The 23,738-nt window shown below is 35.0% G+C and overlaps 1 protein-coding gene across 8 annotated transcripts in view; it reads right to left on the bottom strand.

The window, feature by feature from the left end:
• The window catches only part of PDE10A (phosphodiesterase 10A), a 348,909-nt gene that overhangs the window by 27,126 nt on the left and 298,045 nt on the right, over positions 1-23,738 (bottom strand). For all 8 annotated transcript variants that reach the window (XM_046939136.1, XM_040697568.2, XM_040697564.2 and 5 more), the window contains 9 exons: positions 14,344-14,484; positions 12,766-12,921; positions 11,289-11,339; positions 9,964-10,022; positions 8,070-8,121; positions 5,409-5,551; positions 3,213-3,305; positions 2,362-2,548; positions 970-1,112 (listed from right to left, as the gene is read on the bottom strand). In XM_046939136.1, coding sequence (XP_046795092.1) covers positions 970-1,112; positions 2,362-2,548; positions 3,213-3,305; positions 5,409-5,551; positions 8,070-8,121; positions 9,964-10,022; positions 11,289-11,339; positions 12,766-12,921; positions 14,344-14,484 — 1,025 coding nt within the window. The remainder of the gene's footprint in view (positions 1-969; positions 1,113-2,361; positions 2,549-3,212; positions 3,306-5,408; positions 5,552-8,069; positions 8,122-9,963; positions 10,023-11,288; positions 11,340-12,765; positions 12,922-14,343; positions 14,485-23,738) is intronic.

The following is a 23,738-nucleotide window of genomic DNA, read 5'->3' as shown; positions in this document are numbered from 1 at the left end:
ATGTAATGAACTTTAACCATAAGCAGTCTCTGTTAAGCAGATGCATGCATGATTTGCTTGATCATGGCTACAGTCTCAGCACTTGACAGGAGTGAGCTCTAGAGATTAAGTTAAGTAAAACAGTTTAGACTTTCTGACTCAGAACTGTAAAGCTTTGATTTGAGGCACCCAGTCACTACAGTAGAATTTACTGTCCTGCCAGAAACAGTGACTTAAAACCTCAGATTAGTCCCTGTGTTAGCACCACCAATCTAACACAGATAAAAGCACATCTTCAGTACTTGGCAGACCCTTGAGGTCTAACAGCAACTGAATTATTTCAGAGAAAGCCTAAGACTATTCAGATGTTGTAGACAAAAGCATGGCAAGTCCTCCTCTGAAGTTAGACCCTAACTTTAAAGCCTACTACCAGGGATTCACAATCCTGAATCATCTTGAGAAGTTTAGAGATCTGTATCCATTTTCACCTCCTTCAAGCAATACAAGCAGAGGCACAAAACACATAGCCAGAAAAAGAAAAAAAAAAGAAAGAAAAAACCAAACAAACAGGAAGGAGCTGAATCTTTTACTCTAAAACATACAAGAAATGGTGACATCACGCTATTGTTCTTAACTACTGATATACTGACGCAGCCTCCTCTGTGACTCCAAGTTGTTGGTGACTTAGGGCTTCTGTAAAGTTAGCTAATCTCTACAAAGCTTCAATATAAATTAATGTAACTACTGCATACATAGCTGTGGAAAATGCTACCACTCCGAGAAGGTATAATTTTACATCTTTGATAAACAAATTTTGTTCACAGGTCATGAAGTTTAACTGGGTATTAGATAGATAAACACCTAGGATACTGGGTTAGCTCTACAGTAAAAGTGCTTCCTTAAACATCCTCCACTATACTTAAGGAAAACCAATCATTTTTCTCACAGACAGATACTAGTTGCAGTTGTTTGTATATTAAAAATACTTACAGTTCAATTTCTTTATAAATATGTGGAGGCAGTGTACAGTGCATGAGGTTTTGCCACTCTTCTGCAGTACAAACACTGTGGTAGGACAGCTTCTCCATTGTTACACGGTAAATACACTCTGAATGGCGAATTCTGTGGTACATCTAAAAAAGGGAAGCCATTCATTAATGTAAGATTTCGATCAAGGAAAAAAGCATTTCCTTCCTGTATTCAAGCACTTATTCTTAAACTATTCATTTACAAAAAAATATTTGTGATTTTGGCCGCCCAACTTTACACATCCTTGGAGGCAGTCAAGGCCAGGTTAGATAGGGCCCTGGGCCAACCTGGTCTAGTTGGTGGCAGCCCTGTCCATGGTGGGGGGTTTGAACTGGATAATCTTTAAGATCCCTTCCAATACAAGTAGTTCTATGATTCTATGCTGAAGTTTGGTACTAAAAAAATAAGTACTCTCAGTAATTAACTGAGAGTGTGTGTGAAAACACAGCTATTGTAAACACTGTATGGTTTATGAACAAGTGAGGACATAGCAAAAGTAGTGCTCTTGAATATTAAGAAACGCCATTAAAATGAGTGAACTTGCACACATTAGAATGATCACGTAGTTCCAAGTTTAATTTACATGCTGGCCTCTTTACTTGCCTTGAGTCATGTGGAACAAGTTTTAAGTAAATTTAGATAAAATCTGATGCTCCAGTTTAATGGCAGTATGATGTAAAATGGTTTCATGTAAACTACTGGGCTTAACTGACATAGTATCTTACCTCTTAGTAATATGACTGATTTATTCTGCATTACGTTTTTATACTTATATAGCAATGACCACACAACTGTTTGAACTTTCTACATGAATAGTAGTTTGTTTTTTTCTGAAAATAAAGGGTTTAAACATGAAAGTACTTACCTACCCTTTTCTAGCATTAGTAATTCTGACTATTTCACAGCATTTAAATGTATACATTTACAATGTATATTTTTGAATATTAAGCTTATTAAGTAAAGAGAATACATGCAATCTTCATCCTCCTATTAAATTTCTAAAACATATGACCTGAACTTATGAAGGCAAATAAGAACCATAGTTTCTAATGGAAACAAACAGTTAGTACTCCATTTTCAGAGTTTTCTCTTGCAGTTTAGCTGCATAAAATGGATGTAACTAGCATACAGTTATTTCAGGAAGCATCAGGAAGCAAATTCCCACCATTCTACGATAGGACAACTATTCAGCAAATAATTAAGTGATTCCTTGTTCCTTATTAATTCAATGAAACAGATGTATAGATCACTTCAATAGTCTGGAAATTAAACAGCAGATTAACTACTTAAGTAAGATTCTAAGTCTTCATGTTATAACCAACAGCTTAGAAAATTGTAGAAAAAAAAACTCACGTTAGCACAGTGTAAGGCTAAAGCACAAAAGACTGCAAACATTTTAAAGTTGTTCTCATCAGTTTTAGAGAAGGCACTTCCACTTATTTTGTTCACCATCTGCACAACGCCTATTACACTTCCTCGGCTCACAATAGGCATGCACAGGATATTTCTGGTTGTGTAGCCTGTATAGAGGTCTACTTCTCTGGAGCGCCCAGAAAGAGAGGAAAAAAAAAAAAAAAAAAAAAGAAGAAAAAAAGGAGTCAATATTATTTATTAGTACCTATTCTTTGTTTCCTAGAAAATAGGATTTGCAATACAGGACAGTTTCAAGGTAGACATAATTAGTACCTGCAAGAAGTTCACCTCCAAAGTTCTCAAATATTTCCATCTACACTGTCAGAATTAGAAACAGTTTCTTATTCCTTTCATTACCATATGCAGGATAAAGGATCAATACTTTATCAACTGTACAGTTTGATCATTCATTAAATTCAATATGTTTAGGTACTTACACATGCTCTGTTAACAAAATTTTCTTTTTTTTTTCCCTCCTAAAATCAGTCAAATTCCAAGGAGGCTAACACAGAAAATCAGTAATAGGACTACTTAATTCGCAAAGTTCTGTAACTGGAAAAAATACAATCTTCACCTGATACATATATTAAATAAAAATAATAATTTAAAAAATATATATTTTTATCTTTAAAATATCTGTAACAGTAGAAGTATATAAAGAGATATCTATAGGTTTGCTCCTAAACAGAATATCAAAGATCAGTGAATTAATCTCTAAGATGAAATGTAGGTAAGAAATATAATTGCAAAGTTTGGTGAGCTTTTTTCTCCCCTAGTGAATAACATGTTACCTGTTAAAGCGTGGATCTGCATAGGCATCAGGGATGTTAAGGACTTCCCCGGTTCTTGCCACTTGACCAGCTATTCCTTTTTCTATAGAAAATCTGCAATAAATAAATAAGTAAATGCATTAGTCAAAATAAGAACTATCTAGAAAGCCATTTTTCCACTGGAGTCTCTGCTGGGCACGGCAAGAGACATTTGCTCCTGAGCAGCGTTATGCTGATGCATTTAGGAGAAAAATTAGAAGACAACAACTAGTAGTAAATAAAATAAGAAGCACGTGCTCAAACAGATATTTTCTGAAAACTTTCTGAAAACATTATGTATATGCAGATGAAAACAAAATATGCCACGGTAAGACATTTTAGTGACAAAAATTCAATGTCTTCAGTAACCCTGGGGGTTGCGCCTAACAAGTATGATATTTGTACTAAACCTATGCCTTGTGTTTACCTTTACAAGACAACACCTATTTCATCATCACTTTTACATATTTATTTTTTCCTTAGACACATCATATACCATATGGAACTTGGTTATTCAAGGGACAGATGGATTTGATTAAAAACAAGTGAACAAACAAAAACTTGAAAGAAGACCAGTGGAAATGTCAGAGCTAAACATCATATGCATTTGCTTCAGAATAAGTAGCATGTTTCATCTCATGACATTCAAACAACACCATGGTACTAGCTGCATTAACTAATTACCACAAGATAATTAAATACAGCAAGTATATTCTGGAGTTTAATCAAAAAAGTCTACAAGCCTCTATTGCTAAGAAATAAAAAACATAAAACAGTTATAGAATATAAGCATAAAGTGATTTGTTGAGAAAAATTATGAAGATAGAACCACATGTGGAACACTTTCAAATCTAAACGTGCCTGGGTAGTATCATGCCCCTACTGATGTTAGTGTCAAAGCTGACAGGTTTTCATCCTGTACACTCAGATTTTAGGCTAGTTTCTTTTTTATTTCTTATTATATGAACAGTATACCGATTTTGACTCTTTTGTGATGACTGACTCGGTGTCACTCTTTTATGGATACTAAAGTTATACATCACTTTCAGTATACATCACTCTTGAAATAGTTCATACCTTCTTATTCAAAGTTGCAATAATATTCATATAAAAAGACAAAGATATAAGCAAAAAAGAAATTATTAAGGAGTATAAAAGTGCATGTTAAAGTAGGCCACCTTCTCTAGTGCATACCACCTCTTTGCTTGTCAGTATATAAGCTGCACCAATTTTGAGTACTTACATTTGCAGTCATACAATGTAGTAAGTGGGCGTAAGTTTGTCTAAAGGGGTTCAAGGGATTACATGAATCACATCCCACATTGGCCCAGAATTTTAAAAGCAAAAGATGGAATTTTAAAAAATCTGAAAAATTCACTGTTGAGTATTTTAACAAAATTTTGGTGCAGGATATTTAGTCATACTTTTTTTAAAAGCCATAGGTTTAAAACCCATGTCTCTCTAAAAATTTCAAGGCCTATCTATTAAAAATTTGTCACTTTTAAAAATAAAAATTGTTATAGTTATTTTGTCATTTTGCCTCCTTCATTGAAAATCTGCACATATGTAAAAAACAAGTACTTGCGGGAAACAGAAATACACATCAATTTCACCATTTCAAACATACTTCAGAATCACAGTTCTTTAAAAGTTTTAAAATACTCTAAATTCACACCAGAAAAATTAAAAATAAACCACTGAACCTAAAAATCTTCAAAACCAACGACAAGCTCATACTAGATTCTATGCCTGTTCATGGGAAGTACAAATTTTCTTGCTTTGGATGTGCTTGAATAGCACGAATTTCAGTTCCTCTTAGGAACCCTCTTGGGGAAAAACATCCCATGCTGGTAGATCTATGGATTAGGTGCACCTTTACCCGCACCTTTACCTACCTCAGAACACCTCTGTTTTTTTCCCAACATGATTTCCAAAAGGACCGCCTCCGGAAGACGGCATTTCCAGGAGTGACGTTATAGCTTCAGAGGCGTTGTTTCGATGGCACTGCAATGTCATTCCCAGAAGTACTACCTTCTGGAGGCGGGTCCTGGTGGGAATGATATCACAGTATGACAAGTATTGTCAGGGTACCTGCAGATAGGCACAGCGACTGGGTAATAAAATGCCTGCAAAGCCCTAGTTACAAGAAAACTGCATTCTTCTGCTAGCCACTCTCACCTTATTTCTTTGGTCTTCTTAAAAACAGGTTTCCCATCATTTTCTTCTCCAATATCAAAAAGATCTGAATACAGCTCCTTATTTTTGTGGTCAACCTGGAAGAGTGCACACCTATCTGCATTCACCAGGTTTTTTGCATATATCTACAGACAAAAGATAAAACTATAGTTAATGGTCATGGGTTAACTTCAATCACTTATCTGATAAATAAATCTGTTTTAAGCACCATCCACCTTCACAGTGATATTTTAGCACAAAATTCAAATGGAAAGTCTAGAAGTTCTTCTTCAGTACTTTATGTTAATTATAGTGTTCTTCTTATTGTAAAATGCAGGGGTTTCCTTAGAGGTTTGAACGTCTGCTAAAAGAGAAAAGGCCTTCTTCTTTAGCTGTATTTCCACTCCAATGAATGCTTTTTGGAATGGTACCGTTCTCCCTGTTTTTAGAAATGTTTCTCCTTTACATAATTTAGGGTAGTATGGTTAGTTTGCAGTTGGACTAGATGATCTTTAAGGTCTTTTCAAACCTGAACAATTCTATGATTCTATGATTTTTAAGTAGACAGGTTATAGCAATACTTAAGAATAGTTCTGACTTTTTTTCTTTGTCTTCAGTGGTATCAAATATCCAGTGAAGAAGGACATAACAGAGAGGCTAGTGCGTGTTTCTGAAGAAACTTAATGTGCTTGTGGCACATAAAAATAAACAAACACAGGAAAATTAAAAGTGTCATGATGGATTACCATGTGCAACAGTACTGTAAATAGCTGCAATCTCCTGATGCTAGTGGCAGTCCTTGCACAAAAGCTGAGACCTAGCAGCTTCAGACCCAGAGCTACATTAGCTTCCCCTTCAGCTAAATAACACCCACAAGGCATCATCCAGTCAAGAACCACCTAGAAGGTAAGGTAGACTGCAAGCTAAGAAGTAAGTTTTGAGAAATTCTGCTTGCTTAGAAGAGTAACAACTGTAGAGGTCTTGACCACTGGAACTTTCTGTTCCTTTGCTCAAAACAGAGCATATACTTGAGCAAAAAAAGAGAAAGGGTTCACTTGAGAAAAGGTTTCTTGAACTTCTGCTTTCCTCCTTGCGTCTATTTTCCAGAATGCCTTTATAGTATTATATTCACTGTGGAATATTAATGTCAATGAAAATGATAAGAATCCCAAAATCCCTGTACTGTTATCTTTATTATTATATGAGCAAATCTAACTTTTAGTCCAGTCTCTGAAGGGAGAAGTAGTGAGGTGAAATCTACTGTCATTCTTCCCTCATTCTGAGTTACAGAATACACTACATAATTATACAATTGTACTCCTCCCAAAAACGGCAATAAGTGTGCAAATGCAATTCAATTAATTGAAACAGCCAACTGCTACAGATTACAAAGGAAGATCAGAATGAAGCCTGTATGCAGGTTAAAATGCAGAATCAGGATGCAGTCAAGTGTTGGAAAAGATGAGCAAAGAGTAAGCATATTTTACTGCCAATTGTGTTTTCCACCAGACCTCTCTTCATAGCAAAGAGTTGGGAAGAATATCAATATTTGTTCTCAATGCCATATGCTATATTACACCAGTTCCTTTAAATGTTAAGCTATTTTTAAGCAGTTCATTTGAATTGGAAAAATCAATGTTCAGAATGTGCAGAAGTCTTGACTATGTATTAACAAGAATAAGGCAAACACTGCAGAGTATTTTCCATAACTAATTCAGGTTTCTAAATAAAACCACTTTTACAATGTTTGCATTCTTAGTTTGTGGTCTTTGAATATTCTAGCTAAGAGTATCACTCTGGAGATCAAGGTATGCAATGGAGCATCATTGGTGACTATATTTGAATATGCAGATTGAAGTAATAATACCAGGGACATGATTAAGATTTACACTCAGGGAAAAGAACTGCATTATTTAACGAATGTGACTAATGCTAAAAAGCACAATTCATATTGTAAACACTTAAAACGTGCTACAGACAACCAGTCCACAGACATTTGTACATATCATTCAGGAAACAATTCAGAATATGAAAATGATTAAAAAAATTATATTGTTTCTGAACTGTACTATAATTCACCAACTAAATACAGCATATTAACTATTTCAATAGACTTGACTTTAGTCTTCTAAGTTTGTTTGTTTGTTTTTTTTTATGAAATACTGACTATTACTCTTGTTACAGGTGCAGATACTTTTGCAAAACTAAGTGGATGTCATGTCTTCAACAGCTCACTGAATAGCTAGAACAAATACTGTAGAAGTAATGTTTGAACTCTAGACTTTCCTATAGAGAACAATTTCTTGATAAGTGTTTTGCAGCATGTAGAAAATTGAATTTAAGAAAAAGGAACAACAAGCTGAAACAAAAACAGAAGCCTTTTTGTTACAATTTTGAAACCTTCAACACACAATAGAAACCGCACAGTTCAGAGACAGTTATGTGATTACTTATAAGAGCTGTGAAATAAAATTGTTGCAACAACCAAAATCAAGCTGATCCTTCCCTTCATCCTCCATAGAGAAATGTTAATTCTGTTTCCATTACGTGTCTGATATAAACAGCTCAGACACTTCAATGATGTGCAATGTCTTACTTCACAGAAAGGAGAATGAAGGACTTCAACAACGATCAACAAAATTAGAAATGAAAAAGAAAACTTACCATTATATGTTCAAGTAGAGAATCTATTGCAACTATATTATCAAAATACGTTCTGAAGAGAAAGAAAAGTCATTAAATATTTGCATTTAGTCAAATACTTCTCAAATGACTGTTGCTGGCTCTTGTTTCACAGCCACTGAACAGTTTAGCCCAAACAGATAAGAACAACTGCACCTAAAAAAATCATTGACTGGCTTTCTACAGCACAAGAAAATTCGGCAATGGTCCTAGCTCTATTCCTACCAACCATTATTCTACAGTGACAGACTGCTACTGAAAAAAAGAAACAACTACCAAGCATTGCCTACCTTGGACTGAACAGGTCCCTGCTGAGCAGTGCCAAAAATGTACCGAAATACTTTGCCATCTTTTACACACTTAAAATTTTAAAAGTGAAGCAAAAAGAAAAAGCAATCCAGAAGATAAAACAAACAAATAAATAAACAAACAAACATATTTTTTCCATTTCTGACTGCAGATTAACATTCTGACAGGATTTCAGAATACTTTATTAGATTTATGCATAGAGAATTATGTAGTGAGAACTACTGAATATTATTGCATTGTAGCTAAATTCATGTCATATTGCCCAACCTTTAATAGTATTAAAAAAAAAAAAAAAAAGAAAAACCTAATAAAATTCTCAGTGGGTATTCTCTTATTCTCTGTTGGCCCAGATGCAGCACGTTGCACTTGGCAGACAACTGATCTTAGGACTCGAAACACGGATTAAAAAAAGAGAGATTAAAAAAAAAAAAAAAAGCATTATGTCAATTCTCTGTTTCACAGTGAAGAGGTAACTGTCCAAGGACAGTCAAGAACATTGAATGATAAAGGTCAAACTTCTTAGTAAAAGAATTCTAAATCTTTCACATACCAAGTCTTAATAACCCTTGGATTACAATGTTCCCAGGAATGGCCCTGATCATATATACAGCTCACTTCTGCTTGTGTCTACTGAATAAAAAGGCATACACTACATTAGTCTCACACTTTCAGGGACACTGCCTTTTCTAAAATGTTACAGGAGATATCCCAGTAACATTGCATGCTACCAATTTTCTCATTGAATAGAAACTTCATGTAGGAACAGGTACAGATTATTTTTAAAATCAAGTTGACTATTTGCTTGTTAGAGCAATTGTTAATCCCATCAATTTGAGAACTGTTCATTGAGACCTAAAGCACCCGTGTGTTACAGAATTATTCCTCAATGCCCATTTTTACAGCTATCTCTACTGTTAAAAAACGCTTATAGTAGCATCAAAGACAAAGCGATGAAGGACAAGCAGTTTTCCTAGAACATTATATTGACTTCATAAACTCTAAGCCCAAACTGCATACTTCTACAGTGTTTTCAGCTTAATCTCTACATTTATTGTGATGAGAAATTAAAAAAAAAAAAAACAAAAACAACATATACTACACACAGCTTGAAAATGAAAACAGAGCCTCTAGGCTCTTTAGATGAAGAACAATCATGTGGCAATTTTTCAAGGATAGAGCCTTGAATTTTGCATACTTATGCATGTGTGTATATAGAAAGAGGACAAAAAAAAAAAGGGGAGGGAAGGACTGAAGCAAACTAACTTTTCATAAAATTATTTCAAAGCTCCTAACGCTGACCATGAAAATAGACAAAAAGCCTATTTGCTACTTGTCCATAGAAAGCCATTTAACTCCAAGAGGAGAGAGAAAAAGGGCAAAAAAAGACATGCAGAAGACCGCTTGATCGAATACATTCTGTACATCATAATTGTATCTTACATATTCTCCTGCAATAAGAACAGAAAGTTTAACAGCTATATCCCACTATCACCCACATAATTCATTCCTGTCCCTGCTCTGATGATCCACATCAGGATATTCTGTGATTCTATGACTCCATACTTACTTTGATACATCAAGCAAGAAGTCATTCAGTTCAGTCTGCTTGGCAAGACCTCTGCACACCTGCAAGAACAGATCACATTATCATTTGTTCCAGGAGATCACCGAAGTCAGAGGGAAACTGTGGCCAATTCACATAATTTGTATTAAAAATTACACCTCACAGTTTATAAGCATATTCCAGCACTGAATAAAATTAAAAACTGGATTTGTGTGCTGGGCTTCAATCACAGCTATCTAAATGTTAACTAGCTTAGTAGGCAAAGCCTAACATCAGATCAGAACTCCCATGTTTTTCCTAGGCAAGAAGTAGGGCAGAGTGAGCCTTCTGCTTTGGCCTGGAAGAACAGAAAAGTAAGGAATGAAAATGACCATTGGACGAGCTTTAGTTAAGATTTCCATGTTTTGTTTTCTTATGTGTTAAAGATTCCTCCATTAAAGAGTAAAACATTACTATAAAGTGATATAAAGTTACAACTGCATACAATTGCAATTCTATTAGTGCACAATAAACAAGGTCAGCATATTATTTCTTGAATGTTCCAAGATGAATGATCATCTTAAACAAAGTCAAGGATTTCCAGCACTGCAGTGGCAAATATTAATCTATACAGAAAAGCAAGAAACTCTGTGCAAGTCTTTTGCAAGATGCATGAAAGACATCTTGGGAAACAAACAAACAAACAAACAAAAAAAACAACAATCTCCCTTCAGTGAGTTGACAGAAGGACCTATTTCAGCATCTTCTGTGAGCTCATGGGATACGTTTAGTTTTGGTGTTACCATCTTCTATTAGATGAAGGAACAAAACCCATTAGTAAAGCTCTATAGCAGCTACCAGCATGGAGCTTCATTAGACACCCAAATAAGAACAGCATGACGCACCCTTAGAGGGACCATAAAGCAGCAAACAAAGATGGCTTAAAGCAGCCTTAGCCAGAAACACCTAATAATTTAAAACTGATTATTATGGGAGGAGGAAAGCAACCAGGTGGCCTAGCAGTTACCTCATTACAAGAAGAAAAAGTATTTTTTTCCACTTCTGATTTAATAACTGCTTACTTACTTTGGTAATGTTTCTTTTCATTAAAAATAAAAGGAACATCAGAAATGCTATTTATTAAATCATATGATCCATGGTTGCAAGGAGAGAGAGCGAGCTCAATGAACACTGGAAAAGTTAGCATACTTTTTCCAGGATCTGGAAAGGAGCTTAAATCAATGATTCTCTAGTGATTCCACTTAAATTTGAACGCACTATGGTCTGACCAATCAAGCTCTGACAGAAGGATTACAGAATGAAAAAGATGAAAAACAACCCATACTTACTTGTACTTGATGTATTGCTACTGAAGCCCATGCAAGATTTGCTGTTGCAACCTGAAGCAGAGGAGAAGGCATTCTGAAAAAATCTTGATAATGTCATACAAGTTATGTTATGGTTTTCCCTATTCAGCTGATAAGTGAATTAGACAAAGACAGGCAGAAACAATTTGTTGGAATGCTGTTATTTTGTGAAAGTATCAGTATTCTCGCAAGGGCTTCGGTAACAGCAAGGTGCATTCAGACACAAGAGAATATTTCTCCTCTTTTGTGTCACAAAGATGCTTATCTATGCTTTAGAAATGGTATTACATTAAGAACCCATCAGATCAGAGACATAACACCAAAACAAACATCCCACAAGTTGAGGACTTTAAAAATTACATTATATACGTCCCTTTTTTTTTTTTTCTTTTTTTTTTAAAGATATCTGCTACAGAAATAAAATATCCCTTAACATCTTCCTGGAGCTGTGTCTCTTCAGCCACAATTACTTCCAGCTTTAAATGGGCACTGTCTCTTTCACTACCATTCTGGTGGCAGAAGAACCAGACTTGATCTCTCAGTGCAGGACTAGTACTTTTAAATATGACAATTTCCGGGCGACATTTCAAGTAAAAGTCATGTAAGCTGCAGTTAACTAAGCTGTGCTACTATACATGATCTCCTGTCCTTGGAACATACGATCTTTATAGGAATACAGAGGACATAAGTACAGGAGCTCTGCTGCTGCATTCCCTCACTTGTGTACTATATATTTTTTTTAAACAGAAGACATTGTACAGATTTTATAAAAACCACTAACAGTATTCAAAGGCTTTCTGAAACCTGAAAACAAAAGAATGATTTAGAACACTCAAAAGTGGCCTTTTAAATATTTTTAACTTACTAATAAAATGCTTTTGTTTAGTTGTCAGTCTTTTACAAGCAAAACATTAATGAACTTCAGTTACAGAAGGTATTTAGTATAAACAATAAAAGATCCATACTGCTTTGCATAGAGAAATGCAAGTCTGAGACTATATGAATTGTAGACTGATTAATGTAACGGGAGAACATTAAAAAATAAATAAACCGTGTGTAAGCAGCACAAGTAACGAAGCCTACGAAGCTGGTTTTGTGTGAATGTCTTTCCTTTGCTGTGCGTATAGGGATACCAGCAGCACCATGTTAATCAAGTACCCTATCATAACCTCTGTCTACTAGAGAAAAAACACCAGCTGAGACACCGAGGCTGAAGCCACATGTAGTGACTGCCAGGCTAATAATATACAAACATCCCACTAAGATACTTATGTTACAAAAGACACAATTGAAAAATACTACCAATTTTTTTTCTTCCTTGAGAGGACTAGTTTTAATATCTATACATCTATACATCTATATCTAGCACAGTTTCTGTTTTTTCCATAGGAATAATTACTCTTCAGTCAGCTAAACCCAGAGAACTTCAGAGTAAATTATGAAATGTGGGGGGTCTCACCTCTTGGTGACTAAGATGGAAGGCTTCTTTGCCCCAGTGACGATAAAGCTCCAGGATACCAATCAGATCACCAATTGCAGTGACAATTGGTAAACAAAGAACAGATTGGATACGGGTCCCTGATTCCAGTCCAGTACCTTTGGGAAATCGCTCATCCTAGAAAATGTAAACATAATCTGATAAAACATAAATACTGTAACAGTCATAAAAAAATACACATTGGTATTTTTCTCCTCTTCTTGACTGATCAAATCTGCTTGAAAATATGATTACTGATAAAATTCACTAAAAACCTTAACTATCAGCATAACTGAAATATGGCATTAAGACATATACGAACGGAATTCAACAGAAAAAGCTAATTTTCTCAGCTCTAACTTATATGACAAAGGAGACTGGGAAGCACATATATGCCTTCCACAGAAGAGGTCTGATGAGTTTGTGCGAGTCCAAAACTCACAGGAAGGCAAATAATGTATAGCCTTGGCAGAGGTTCACAACTTGTAACTTCACAGTGAAAGCAAGTTAACCTTTTCCTCTTGGCACAACATATTAGCTGATCGCTATGCTCATCCAAAAAAAATGACTTCAAAGAAGAAAATTCGTCTGGATTTCTGTTAATAATCTCACACTATAAACCAGCAAAGAGCTCAAAATCCATCCCCAATAACTCCCCTGAATTTTATTAGGGATACAAAATCAAAATATTCAGCCTTCACATACAAGCTCATCATGACATTAATCGGAAATTACCTGTAACAACTTAGGCCCCATATGTCAAAGAATGAAAAACCCTAGCACCACATAAACACTCTGTAGTCCAGGTAAGTACCAATTGCTACTACAGAGAAAGCAGCTTCTTCTTTTTAGTGTGTGTGTGTCTGTTTAAAGTGTTCTCTCATACAGTATAAGTTAACTGATTGTTTGATGTAATTGTAGGGTAGGGAACTAAGCTTTTCAAAACATGAAAAAGGACAGACACACAGATTGCCAGAAATTATCACAGTATCTCATGAGGAGTACCTGAATCCCTTTTTTAAAAAGGAGCTGGAATTTTGCTATCAGTTACATTAGTGTGCTTTTGACGTGTCTCCAATGATAACATAAATATTCTGGCTTTACATTAATGTAAGTAGAGATCAAAATCCCATCTAACAATCTAAACTCTGATTGACATTCTTGTCAGTACGAGTGAAGTGTTATAATTAAATCAGATTTTGATTGACTATATGGAAGTCTATTTGTTTGGGATTGGCATGGTAGAGTATCTCAAGACCAGGAGGACATGCATTTTGACTGAGTTGTGTTTATTTTTCTTTCTAAGTGACTATGATACCATTACTTCCATTAATTGACAACAAAAAGATGTTACAACACACACAAAAAAAATTGATTTAGAAATGAATTAGATGTTCTGAATTTACTAGATCAAGCTAATCCAGACTTAAACTTCTTTTCTTGGTAGCAAGACAGATGTAAATTATATCATTATACATTCAGCTCAATAAACCTCAGCATCAAAATATTCATTCTAAGAATAAGTTACATTCATCTCATTAAAAAGAGGAAGCTTTTTACCCCTAGAATATCTTCTACTAGCAACGTTTTTCTGGATCTGGCTACATAGGCTGACACCGTAGTGCCATGTGCAATGGGCCCTGCAGGAATGAGCCGTGGTTGTCCTTCTTTAGCTCCTGGTGGCGTAAATACACACAGACTCTAGTTAGAAGGAAAAAGAAAAAAAGAAAAGAAATGCAATTAGAGAGTATGGTTACATACACGTACATACATATATGTGGTTACACGTATATGGACACACATGTACCACGGTAGGATTTAATAAAGTAGATAACAGAGAAAAGCAGCTTTTGTGCTTTTGACAATGGAAAGTACGTTGATAAACTCCACATTACTCTTCCATATTCTTAGGAAATCCCACTCTAAATTTAACATTCAGATAGTGAATAACTCTTCTGCTAAAGTCAGTCGCAACTTACATTACTGTCGAATTGTGTTTTCCTTGAATGTCCTACGTGAAGTCACAGAAAAATATTGCCCCATATAAGGTTTCTTTCTAGGATGTAGCCTATTACTTACTTCAACAGGAAATGTTCAGAAAATACATATAATTTTAAAATTAACACAAAACTAAGCAGTCTGTTAGCCGTTATTAAAGTCACAAAACACACATACACACACAAAAAATAACTCCCATGAAACTGGGAGAAACAGGTCATTTTGCAGGCAAAAAGTTCCATCTTCTGTTTCATTTTTTTATGTCTAACTCTTTACATCTATCAGTTAATTTGTCCTGTAGCACTGGGGAGTAACAGACACTCTTGAAGTATTAAAGCAATTATCACCATCACACCCTTTTGAGTATAACAGAACCATGACCCTTTAAACAAAGAGGTTCAGGTACATGAGGAATAAGAGACATGGCAAAGGTCACACAAACTGTTACAGCAGTAGGGCTTGAATCTGTATTTCCAAGGGGTGTTTTCTTGTTCCACAAGAATAGGCTGTGTTTTTCATGCAGTTCTTTATTTGTTACTAATGCAACAGAACTGAAAATTAAATTACCTTAACAAAAAACAAACAAACAAACAAACACACAAACAAAAAAGCTGCCACATCACATTTTGGCTCAGAAGTTTCAACATACTTTTATTTCATACTTCTCATGTAGTTAAAAAGAAATACTTTTATTTTTTTTTAATTTATTGAATAGCTCTACTGAACATGTATTGAACGTGCTCTATTTTGATGGTTTCCGTTAAGGTAGGAAATCTTGAACTTTTCTCTTTATTCTGATGCCAAAATTAAAGCTTAATCTTAAAGTCCATTTACATTCATAGCTTCATTAAAGAGTGGCTTTTAAAAGTCATAGACGTGCAAAAAATCAGTGTGTTTATTTTACATACAGTGTACAAGAATGCATTACTGAGAAAACAGCAACATACACACATAAAGCAAACAAACAGCAAATGAAAAAAAGAAAAAACAACACTGAATTGGCACATTGAATCTGCCAGAATACTCATAATCAATTAACCAGAATAAAAAGCTTAGTTTATTCTTACTTTCTTGTGATCTAATAGAATACAGCTACATACAATTCTTAACTGGAAATTTGGTTTCACTATTACTTGCCTCATAAGCTTAAGTTTCACGATTCATTATTTAAATCAGCATCTTCACACAAATTGTCATGGGTTCTTCAATGGCCAATTGAAATTGCATATATACAGTGCAATTTTGCTAGCAAAGCTCGCTTTTGCCAGCATGGTCTTTCCAATGTCCTCATGTAAATACCATTCTGGCTGGCAAACCCCCCTGTTTTCTACTAAGATGTAATGTTTTGAGCATGCATGCTTCTATAGGAAAAAGCATACGGAGACTATTTCGTATACAGTGATGTAAAAGAGTTTTGAAAAAGCAGTGCCAATTCTGCCTCTTATAGGAAAACCAAAACAAAACAAACGAAACAACACCGGTAAAGTGTCAGTGATAAAAACCTCTTCCAAGTATCTAGTGGGTTCTACAAGGCTGCTACCTATGGTGATGGACTTCTCTCCCATCTTTAAATGTAGTTAGACAAGAGGACACTGGAGCCTAACACCAAAAGTTTTCCATTCAATGTCTGAAACTCAGAGCACGCAAGGTCCTTCCTTTCATTCTGTGACATTTCAAATTGTTCCAATTGGGTTCAAAATCTTCAAAATGATTCCTTTCCTTCTAGTTTAATCTCTTAATTCATTTAGATAAAGTCTTCATCAAAAAAAGTCTTCTAGTTTTTGACTGATGCTACAGTGTATAAAAAGTGCCTATTTTTCTAATGCAAGGAGTTCTAGTCATCATTTGTGATCTCTGTAGTAGTTTCCAAAAATTAAATTACACCTGTTTCAGTTGAAGACAATCTTCTGATGGAAATTAAATATGTTTTTAGTTACAGGTCTTAAAAAAGGATAATTATACTGTTACTAGCCATAAAGTTGATATCATCAGGCTTTGGAATTATACTTTTGTTTCTGAAGCTGTTTTCTGTCTTTCTTCAAGCACTGATCAAACTAACTTCAATTAGTTTTATGATGGTAGTATTTTATAAAAATATATTACATAGTGCACCAGATCCTTAAAACAAACAGGCAAAACACAGAAAATCCAAAACAAATGACAATCAGAACGAAAGTTCAACCACTAAACATAGACAAATGTAACATAATTCATCCTTGTATATTTCATAGACATTTCTGGTGTTTGCAATATATTATCATCTCTATTTTAAATACCAATATATTAACGAGCCTTCCAGTCTACAAACAATGCATAACAGCGTACACTGTAACCTGTTCATGAAGGATATTAACAGTATTCTCAATTGCAAGTAAAACACAGCAAACTTGACTTTCAGATATGTAACAAAACTAGCACATATCCAATTAGACACAGTATCAAGGCTCTTAATGCTCCTTCCTTACTCCCATGTACTTATTCTGTTGAAATAATGATGAAATTTATCTTCAATATCTTTACTATGGTTGAAAAAACCCTAACTATTCCTCACATGCAACAGCTAAGAACATACACAAGAAGCAATGCTGTTGTTCATCTTGTTCTGCTATCATATTGTGGCACTGCAGTTCTTTTTTTATGGTGAAAACTTAACACTTAACAGAGGCAGTAGATTAAAATCCCAGTGAAAGAAAAGTTAAGGAGGAGCTGTCCCAGTATCCTAACAGTATAACATCAGCTTCTCCTGACAGATGCTCATTGAGTTTTAAGTACCCAAAGTTTTCAGCCTTTGGATCCTCAGATGAAGAGGTCAACTACAGGGATAAACGTAGTCTTCTGGTGACTGTAGGGGTGTATCCATGGGAATCCAGCAGAACACCAAATACCAATCCGTAAAGGCTATACAGCATTCAACTCTAAGTATATAAAGTTTGTTGGGGCTGGATTTGAAGCACAAACATGTTGTTTACCATTTCCTAAACTGCTCAGTTTTTTTTCCTCTTTAAAAATACTTCTTATAACTAAGTAGTAATCATAAACTGATTTTACTAAAATATTTTTACAGCAAAGATGTCTTAATAAGTCCCAGGTTTAATGAAGAGAATGAGGATTATAGTACATACACCATAAGCATTTCATTAATAAACTGCTTTGGAGGTAAGGGCGACTTTCACAGCGAGTTTTGCAGATAAAACCGGCCCTGAAAATGCTTAGTGGAAAGTGATTTAATATTGAATTGACATTTAGTGAAAGCCTTAATACTACAGCATTACTATATGACACGATGCTTGGGAAAAAATAAAAAAATATATATATTATAGACAAAGGGGCATTAAACAAGTTGACATTAAGTGTGCATTATGGTATTTGCAGTTCACATGTCTTTCTCTTCAGTGATAGGAACAGGATTTTGATCTTGGTAAAGGATGTGACAATCTACATATGCAAAACCATACAGTTTAATGATGAATGTAATTGCAAGCAACTATTAAAGCTGTTCCTTCAGGACAGCTTTTTGCAGAAACAAAACTTACTTCAATAAGAAATAATGACAAGAAAAGAAACAAACAAACCAAGCAAAATTAATTTGGAAGGCATTCACAATCAAAAAGCTTGCATTTGCAAACTGGCTAAACTGATGTAGTAACCCAATCCTGCCACGCTAAAATGTTGAAGAGATATAAGCAAATGTGTAACAGCACAAATGCAGCAATTCTACTGTGCATGAAGCACACAAGGGAAAAAATAAAAATAAAATAAAATAAATAAAAAGTGGTAATTACCTCAATTCTTATGAAAGCTTTAGCTAACAGAGTACTTGAGGTTTCCATTTTTAAACCATATAGTATATAAATATACCAGGAAAAGATGCAAATGTTAGATAATTGTACTTATATGCTGCAGAAGAACTACTAGTTGTTTTATTTTTACAGTTTGCATCCCTTTAAATGCCGTTACTTTCTAACTACATTTCATTTCTGGTAACTCTCCAGTTGTTCCTCCAGTGAGAAACACAAAACTGACATCCGAAGAGTTGCACTAGTTCACTGACACAGAAAACTAACGTGACTCACCTCTCTTCCAACCCCTCTGCTTTAAGGTATGGTCAGTTAAGCACTGTTCTGAAAGATGTTTGTTCAAACAGCTCTCAGAAGACATCCATGAATGAAGATACCTGAGCTTTCAGAAGCAATGCACTGTAATGCTTCAGTACAGATACAACTGGAGAAGCTTACTAATGTCAACTCAAGCCACCTACTTTTTGCTCTATATACCATAACGATAGAGATAATTTTCCTCCTTTCTGTTTTACCCAAGCATATCTTCACCACTCAACTTTCTTTCCTTCAGATTAAACAATGCCATTTTTTCTTTCTGACCATTCTCCCTGCACTCTGTTGGAGTCTCTCCAGGTCCTCCATTTTTTAATTAAAGTGCAACGCTTAAACTAAACATATTATTCCACTTGAGACCACAACCAACTTACAAAGCAATGGCAACATTACTTCTCATGAAGGCTAGATTTCTGCTACTGCTTCCTAGCAGTGCCTCTTTTGCAAAAGCAGTGATACTGCTGGCTCATATTTAGTCTCAAGTTCACTGCAGTTCTCAGTATCTTTCTCAAAGTAACCCTACACAAGGCCAGTGCCTTTAGACCAGTTTCTCATGATCACTATGAATTCTAATACTTCCCTACAGACACATCTGCAGCCCTTCCCAATTTAATATGGCCCTGCCTGTGGCAGGGGGGTTGGAACTTGATCATTCTTAGGGTATCTTCCAACTCAAGCCATTCTACGATTCTAATGCCCCTGCACTCCGATACGGAATCACAAATAACTAGTCTTTGTATAGATCCACATTTTCATAATGACCATTTTACCAATCTGTCCACCTGAATAGTAAATGAAATAGGACAAAACTTTCATTCAGATATATCTTGACAGTTACTTACCTTATTTTGCTTCAGTTGGATAATTTATCGACTCAAATTTAAACTGTAAAACTGTAATTCATCAACAGATTTTCCTCTCTGCTGAGTATCACTAATCTCTAGCACGTAGATTACATGATGACAGAAGTAACTCAATGACAGAGATTATAGTTTTCTGAATTGCCTGGCAACTAGAAGAGTTTCACTTAGAAATATATTTAAAAGACTCAAATTTCAGAGATGTCTACACATTTAAAATAATGTACATCAGGTTGGCACAAAACTTGAGACAGCAATGAATGAGTAGACGCTTTACGCTTGGTTCTTAGTAATTCAAATCACCTCATAAATTCACTAGGTGGCACTGCGCATCAAGCAGCAGCAATTTTCTGAATCAACAGAGGTTGTAGAATAGTTTAATATTATACACCCTGAAGCACAGAAGTGTTTGCGCACATATTTGTGGCCTCACATAATTTCTTACAACAAAGCTACCAGAAACTCCTATCTGAAGCAAGGATGATCTGCTTGTCAGCACAGTTTTCAATTTCAGGAGCTAAGCAGCACTCCAAAGATTTAGTGAAAGCTAATTTGAGTGTACGCCTTTTAAATTTGATCAGCTTTACATACGAATCAATGGGATCATGAGGTGAACTACTCATACAAATAAGGACTATAAACAAGAAACATCTGAAGAATGAGATAAAAATACATTAGAAACTCTTTGTTAAGTATTTAAGAAAGAAATAGATGGATGTTAGTTTATGGACTTCAATCCATGCACAATTTGTAGGGTACTTAGACACAATTTTCATAGACACACCATTAAATACTAAAAATTTCAACAAATCCTTTAAGGCGTGTTTAAAGATGATATTTAATTAAGGTCATAACATGAGAATTATAAACTGTATTTTTCAACCCCGCAAGAAGCAAAACAAAAAACTGTAACTAATTAATGTCCTTTCTCTAAGAGTTGTGAAACATTCCTGCTTGATGTGGAAGTGTTTCCAGTCTCCAATTATATCATATTTGCAAAATGAATGTTGCCTACTTTAAGACTGCTTTATTTGCATAACTGCACTAAGTCATGGACAAATATTATTTCTTAAGAGTACATCAACACTGCACAATGTAAGACAGAGAAAGTTCAAGAATCAGCAGTCACTAGTGAGCATAGTTCTGTTCAGATCCCTTTCCTACAATGATGAAGCTATACTGCTTCTAGAACCTGTGTATTTTGCACTGCATTCAGCCAGATGTATATTATATAAGAGAACAGATTTTGAAATACAAGGTGACTGTATGGGTGAGCAAGGAGTTAGACGTGTGAATGGTACCAACCTCCTTGAGGGCAATCATTTAAAAGAAGAGTCATATAATCAGCAATCATCTGCACCATCAGCAGAATCATACTATTCCTTAGAATGAGTAAGTAATTTGAACTAAAAGAAAGTCACTGATACTACTGAAATGCTCATTCTGATGACCAACTCTAAGTAATACCTGCATAACTAAATGCACTCTAATGAGTAATTGGTGCAGCACCTTCCATTTCAAGTAAATTCACCTATCTAAAGACCCCAAAGGCAAAATCATCATCCCGAAATTTCCACGTTTGTTGTTATTTGACTCATGGTACTTTTCCATGGACTCCAACAGTGAGAAAGAAAACAAAGCTATACTGAAACTTTGTATGTGGTCAGCTATTTTAACAAACTCCTCAAAAGTCCTGTTGAATTCTGCAGGGTGCTTTTAACACCTGCAACAAGGCACCCTGTCCTGCTAAACGGTAAAGGAACACTTTCTAAAACTTCTTTAAAGGCAAATGTATCACAAATGCTTTTCTAAAAAAAAAAAAAAAAAAAAAAAAAAAAAACTTATCCTCACAGTGAACGAGTGCTTTCAGCTCTAATATACTAAGTTAGGGAAGTGCTGTCCACAACAAAAATTGCACCAGGAAAGGTTTACAATGAATTCTTACTAAACCACAAAATAAATAAATAAGTAAGAATGAAAGAGTTGCAATGATAGGGCAATTCTCTTCTTCTCTCACCATGAGGAAATAACAGCACACACTATGCAGTAATTATCAGTTTGTTTTCATTCTGTAAAAGCCTAGAATTTCTGTGAAAGGAAGCTATCTTTCATCCTAATGAAACTCACTATTTGATCTACATTAAATGTAGTTACGCAAAACTCATATTGCAAAAATGTTCATTAGCTGAGATTAAAATGTCAAAATTATTGAGGCTGGATTTCCTTAAACAGGTGCCAGTGTAGCCAAACGTATTTACAGTGAGAGCTGAAATTATGTAGATTTAGTGCTTTAGATTCATTTTTGATCCAAAGGTTCCCTACCAAACAGTTAGAACAAATATCAGTAAACTTTACAAACCACTAGTGTGAATGTTGGTATCTACTTATTATCAAGGCTCCTCCATTCTGATACAACCTTCTCCCAATACCTAATTACCAGAAATCCTTTTTTTTTTTTTTTTTTTTTTTAAAGCATGGTGAAAATAACTGTTAGATCAGGTCTAGTTCTGAAACAGGAGGCTGCTGGATAAATACAAGTAGATATATGTATATTTTCCAAGCTAAAAAATAATAATAATAAAAAAAATTGGGATTTTTAAACCTCAAATCAAGCACCAAAAAGTTAAGCAATCAAAAGAAAGAAGTAATTTTCCACCATGTGTCCATTAGTGTCCACAAGTAGCTTTACTTTGTCTACACTAATTACAGGTTTTATAACTTTCTAAACAAAATAATTGACTTCATCTTTAAGAATTAGCCCTTTTCTGCCATTTACACTATGCAGAGTCCTTTTGTCCTCATTTAGCAAAGACTTTTAAATTAACCTTGCCAGTACTTGCTGACTGATGGTTAATCTCTTTGTCATATCCTTTAAATTAAATATTCAAGAGACAAAGACAAGCAAATGACAACTTCTTACACAAAGTAGCCTAATGCATAACCGTTCAGTTACAGACTACAAGCATGGGTCTGGCACTAAGCCCACTAATGTGAATGGAAAATCTCACACTAACATCAAAGAACTTGGAATTGGTCCCCATAATAACTACATGAGGAACATTCCATTTTGGGAGATGTAGTTACATAGCAGTGGTTAATATATTCAATGTATTTTTTCAGAAGTTGCAACTTCTTAACTTTTTGCAGAAAAGACTTATACTGGGAGGCAGATACATTCAACTGCTTGATAGGCTATTAAAGAAAAAAAAGGGGGCTGGGGGGCAGATGGAGGCGAATAAAAGCAGAAGGTCTGACAGCACCCAGGTCCTCAAAGTATGAGAAGACTGGGAAGAAACCTCTTTTATGCCACACAAACCTAATCCAAAAAAACCTCACTGTAATAGGTCTCAAGCTATAAAGGCAATTTACTACTACATTTTACAAAGTGCTTAGGGAAATGAACCTCTTGCCCAGCTGGCATGCAACTACTACCTCTGAAGCCGGTCAGATCAGCGCATTCAGAACTGATGACTACAATTCTTGCAAGTTTCTGCTTTTTGGAATAGGCAGAATGTATTCGGTGATAGTTTGCATCATCTCCCACTCATGAAAGTGAACACTGGCACCGACAAATGAGAACGAAACATTGCATTCACAAAAGATGAACACATTACTTAAACTATGTCCCTTAATGAAAAACTGATTAAAAGAGTGTGTTATTTACATACTTAGTGAATTCAGAGAAAAATCAAATTCAAAATAATAGAATCGGTTACCTTTATCACATTAAATAAACATTAAAAGAAAAATACACAAAATCCATTTCCATTTTTCTTTTTGCTTAAATTCATGTATGGGCCTTCCTTCACCTCCTTCAAATCAGATGGTTGTTTTGAACAAGTTAAAAAATATTCTCAGGCAAGGCTCAAATCACCTGCAGGTTTCTACATCTTCACGGTTTTTTAGTATTTCAAAAATGGCACTATTTCCCTTTTTCTTAATGCATTTATTTCACAACGAGCGAAGAAAATTGGCTAATGAACTA

The sequence above is a fragment of the Gallus gallus genome, chromosome 3 (assembly GCF_016699485.2).
Source record: "Gallus gallus isolate bGalGal1 chromosome 3, bGalGal1.mat.broiler.GRCg7b, whole genome shotgun sequence".
Lineage (NCBI taxonomy): Eukaryota > Metazoa > Chordata > Aves > Galliformes > Phasianidae > Gallus > Gallus gallus.
The sequence above is the reverse complement of the archived record's forward strand: the minus strand, read 5'-3'. Positions and strand labels throughout refer to the sequence as shown.